Source organism: Arachis hypogaea, chromosome 5 (genome assembly GCF_003086295.3).
Source record: "Arachis hypogaea cultivar Tifrunner chromosome 5, arahy.Tifrunner.gnm2.J5K5, whole genome shotgun sequence".
Classification (NCBI taxonomy): domain Eukaryota; kingdom Viridiplantae; phylum Streptophyta; class Magnoliopsida; order Fabales; family Fabaceae; genus Arachis; species Arachis hypogaea.
In genome coordinates this window covers 110197209-110202003 of record NC_092040.1, presented here as the reverse complement: position 1 = coordinate 110202003, position 4795 = coordinate 110197209, and the positions used below count along the sequence as shown (strand labels likewise).

The following is a 4795-nucleotide window of genomic DNA, read 5'->3' as shown; positions in this document are numbered from 1 at the left end:
AGTCAAAGTAAATGATTTAAACTATGTTCTCAACAATACACTATTATCAAGACATTTGTTCCAACAAAAAATACCGAAATTCAACTTCTATTATAACAAATAAAACAGGTAATACAACAAAAATTTCATTTATTTAAAACATCATTTATATTGCTCAAATTTTTCATTGATTATAAGAAACCAACTTCACTATCACTAATATCATCAGACCTATATGACATACAAATCAAGAAATTAAAGAAAAAAAAAAGTACATGAATTTAAGACACCTTCAAACAAAGAACATGTATAAAAAGGTGGAACAAAAAATAAGAATAAATAAAAAATATATATACAAGCAACAATTTAATAAAAATATGTTTCCACAAGAACATATGATAAAAAGAAACAACCCCAACAACAACCGAAAATTAAAAAAAAAGACAAATATCATATAAGAAGACTAAATCCGTCAGTTAAAACAAATACAAAAATAAAAATAAATGAAAATATAGCTCTATACAATTTCAATATAAAAAACTTTTGTATTATAAAATATTTTAAATAAAAACACATCAAATTTAATATTAGTTTGTATATACTTTAATTAATTTTTAAATAATATAATACTTTTTAAAATATGCTATATACTATCATTAATTTATCATATATGTGTCACTCTAGTTCCATATAAATTCGAAAGGAGAGAGAAAAGGTGATACATTTGTTCCCACTTGCATAAACCAATATAACGGTGAAATGATGCATAAATGACGGCAATGTGCTATGCCCAGTCCTTGGCAAGATTATTCATTAAACCGTTCTACATAGCTCATGGCCCATGCATAATACATAGAAGGTGAAGAGAACAATAACAAGAAAAAGACTAAAGCAATGGAATCTGGATACTCTGAAATGAACTGAGGAGATATATAGTGATAAAATGATAATGTAATCACTCTTTGGGTTAATAAGGTAACTTCAATTATAATGAAAGCTATTCACTTTACACATCTCTTTCTCTTTAGAGGATCCGAACTCATAGCATTGTAATAACAAGACTTCTCTCTGCGAATTTGGCTCCGCCAACCTTTCCTTGAATTTCTGGGGGCAACGGAATAACACGCCTTTGATCTCCTGCTTCTACCAACAGCTCAGATCCTCCCCTATACTACATTTATTGATTAAAGAATCCATTAAGCACCATTTAATTTTTCACTTTCATTGAAGCGCAGTATTTGTGATAGATAAGAATCAGAATATAAGACTGCACGACAAGTGCAGGGAAAAAAAAGTTTCAATTCAAACCATCTTTTTAATTCTTTCTTTATTGATAAAAGCTATTTGATGTTTTGCAAAGATGAACAGAGTTTGCCAACAAGAAGTAAGTCCATCATTTATTAGTTTTCAATCTTGATCATTTATCAACCAGAGACTTTTATGATTTCATCATCCACCTGTTTGAAAATTTAAAATAAAAAACAGAAACGGAAGGCATAATGCTCAGGATTCAGGAAAAGGCCACATCCAAAGGGGTATAATGTAAGGAGCCTAACAAGTGGTTGATTTCACGGTTTTAACCCATTACCTTTTCCCTAGGCTCCCATTCAGATTGACACCAAATCATATTTGATTAATTTAATGTCAAAGAGCATCATGACATTAACCTCGTTTCTCGTAAATTCGTTTGAAAATAATGCATTCAATATCATGGCTGAAAAAGAATATATGACATGAGAGCAAAAGAATTAACATACTTGGTATAGCTTGATCTCTGATTTGTCGAAACCAGGCATGAAGAGAGTAACTGATTTTCGTTTCAAATCAAATTCAACCGGTGAGATAGCATAACCGTATTGACTTGCTTCGGAAGTAAGAAGATGCCTAGCATCTTTGTTGCTTGTGTCTAGTAGTACTCTGCTCCAATTGATTGGGCTATTCATGGATAAACTTGAAATGAAAGCAGAAGGCAGGGGTGAGAAACCTTTCTTTGCTCTTTGCAAGGGTTCTAGATGTTGCGGCTGAGAGGTGAAGCCGAGAGCTGCAGATACTTGAGCACCAGCCTGGATTGTACAACCCCAATATCGCCTTGCCGAATTAACAGAGGTTGGATTATTCGGATCCATTACAAGGAAACAACCGAATCTCTGCCGGTTTGAGAAGGCAGAAGATCCTCTCTGGGTAACATAAAATCAACATAGAATCTTCAATCTTATGGTCTTGCTCCAAGGTAAAATTATATTCAACAATGTACACTCTTACCTCCAGCATTTGATCTAAAGTGTCCCATATTTCTGAGCTCGTTCTACCATTAAAGTAAGATCTGCTGCTACTTATTCTTACAGCTTCATCCACAAGTCTCAGGATTGAAGGAGCAGCCAATCTCCCAAGCTCAGTCTTCTCGGCCAATACTCGGAGATATTTCAAGTACAATCTACAAAACCTCAAAATATCATACAAATGAAAATGACGTGAGTGAGCATGTGCGTAGATAAGATTAATTAGCAATTCCAAACCTTGCTTTACTGCTTGCACCTATGAACCGCAGTGTTTCCTCGCTGCTGATACCATCATAAACTATCACATCAAATTTATCGCCTTGACTCTTTGAAGCTGTACTACTCAAAAGTCCTACAAGCTTCTCAAGCGCAAATAATAAAAGAATCGAATCCATCGCAGGCATAATGCCAAGCTCTTCTCCAACAATCTATTATAAGACAGATAAATAAGAGCACAACCCGACCATAAAAGTTTGGCAAGAGAATTATATGTCCATGTAAACAAATAAACAATAACGGTAGATAACATATTACGTACCTACCCCTCCAAGTATGCCTTGTGTCATATTAAGCTGTGCATCTGCTTGCTTCAGAAGTTTGAGAGGTTCAAGAAGCATCTGCAATTAGCAAACAATACTCAGTCGATGACAATGAGACTAAAGTACAGAAGCCGACAAATTTACAGCAACACTAAAAAAGAAGAGGACATACTTTGGTTGTTTCCAACCTAACAGCCGAAAGATTTGTTCCACATTCGACATAATCAGTTCCAATCTTACAGTTGAGGAGGTAGTCAGCAGTGGTGTCTTGGCCATGTATCACTAAACATGTGTTCAATCCAGCCATTGCATAATGCTGAAATAACAGGCACACAGAAGGGAAAATAAAATAAACTACTTTTCTACTGTTGAAGTTGGATGACTATCTAAAAATTCTTGTCAGGATAAGATTAAAAGAAAGGGAAAAGTTGATTTGAAATTAGATTGCTTGGGTCCATAATCAACTTTATCAATAATCTTATTTTCTTTTCCCTTTCAGACACAATGCACCTTTCTAACAAATTTGTAAGTATACGTTGGTTAAACTTATAATGAATTTCCTTTCTCTTGAAAAGAAATTAATCCAAAAAAAAATAATTTTCATCCAAACACAAAGGGCGGGTCACAGATCATAAGCAACCTCCACATGCCAATATAAGAAAAGCTTATAACAATCACACAACAAAATTACTCCTTTTGAAAGAATTGGAATTCCACCACGTTAACCAGATCGGCACTTTTACTCTTACTCTTCTTTTTTATAAAACAAAAATGTTTATCTTCTGGCAATGCAGTTTTAAGACTGATCAGTATTTGAAACTGAAGTTGAAAGCTTTGCAAACTGCCTTTCTCTGTTTCATTTCCGTCATTTCACTTAAAACATAGCGTAACTGGAAACGAAGAACCACCAAAAAGTCTCAAATTGCAAACAAGAGGTACCTGAGCGGCGAAAATAGCGGCGGTTGTTTTTCCAGAGCCACCTTTGCCGAGGAAAGTGAGCAATTTGGTGGCTTGTGAGGTGGAAGCTGGAGAAGAATCCGAAGAAACCGCCGCAACGACGACACGTGGGCGAAGAAGAGGAGAAGTTGAAGGCGAAGTGGGGAGTCGTTGTCCTACAAGAACCGGAAACGACGGAGATGAAGCCACGCCCATCGCTGCAGATTTTCCACAATGAATTGAAAACGATTTGCAAGTTTGCAACTGAGGAACTGACTAGTGCCTACTCGTCTTTTCTTGGTAGTTGCTAATGGAATGTATCCAATTTTTTTCCCTCAATTTTTTTATAAAGTGTGATTTCTTTAAAAAAAGTTGAGAAAAAAAAAATAAAAGAATTTATTTTCGTTATTTACTCATGATTTTTCTTAAACTATGAAAATGATATCCAAGATACTATCATACATTCATACTAACGACAAAAAATAACTAAACATGATTAATGATTACTTGTTGTAAAATTTATTAATAATTTTAATTATGTTAATTATTTCTTATATTTTAAAATATATAGTATTCAAGCATTATGTATATTTATTATATATTTTTGTTGAAACCAAAAATCAATCTCGACTAGCAGAAAGAAAATTAAGCTCATGTGGATATAATAGCTAAAAAATAGTAATAGTTTTCCGATGAATAATGCTGGTGGATTAACTCTTGCTTGAAAAAATAATATGATATGCAAATCATAAGTAGTTTAAATTGCTTTATAGTAGTTGGGGTGACAAATATCTCCTTCATTATAAATGGAACTTACTTGGAGTTCACTTTCATTGTAATGAACAAGTTCGGTTCACTCAGTTTCTTGAGATTTTGACTACTCTATCGCAACTACAAGATAATGTGATTATTATGTGAAATTTTAGTGACATTGTTGATCAAAATGAAAAGATTAAAAATAGTCTTAAAATATCAATATTTATGTTTGTTTTTAATTATTTTATTAGTAATAATTTCTTATGTGATTTGGGTATGATTGGGAGACTTTATACTTGGAGTAAT

General features: G+C 33.3%; 1 protein-coding gene across 2 annotated transcripts; it reads right to left on the bottom strand.

Annotated features, from left to right (window-relative positions):
• Positions 1-682: 682 nt before the first annotated feature.
• On the bottom strand, positions 683-4160 carry LOC112802697 (ATPase GET3D, chloroplastic). Of its 2 annotated transcripts, none has more exons than XM_025846021.3 (7): positions 3737-4160; positions 2970-3113; positions 2801-2875; positions 2496-2686; positions 2242-2413; positions 1737-2156; positions 683-1150 (listed from the first exon to the last, which is right to left on the bottom strand). In XM_025846021.3, exons 1-7 carry the CDS (start codon positions 3947-3949, stop codon positions 1019-1021), a joined length of 1347 nt encoding a protein of 448 aa, XP_025701806.1. In that variant the 5' UTR covers positions 3950-4160; the 3' UTR covers positions 683-1018. The 2 variants fall into 2 exon arrangements, with proteins under 2 accessions (XP_025701806.1, XP_025701807.1); XM_025846022.3 differs by having other exon boundaries at positions 683-1145.
• Between the last annotated feature and the right edge of the window lie 635 nt (positions 4161-4795).

Bases quoted from the DNA above. Each gene is read 5' to 3' on its own strand.
- LOC112802697 (XM_025846021.3), bottom strand. From the start codon at position 3,949: ATGGGCGTGGCTTCATCTCCGTCGTTTCCGGTTCTTGTAGGACAACGA. The intron at 3,114-3,736 runs GTACCTCTTGTT...CTGTTATTTCAG, and splicing joins CCGCTATTTTCGCCGCTCAG to CATTATGCAATGGCTGGATT. The intron at 2,876-2,969 runs GTATGTCCTCTT...TGCTAATTGCAG, and splicing joins TTAGGTTGGAAACAACCAAA to ATGCTTCTTGAACCTCTCAA.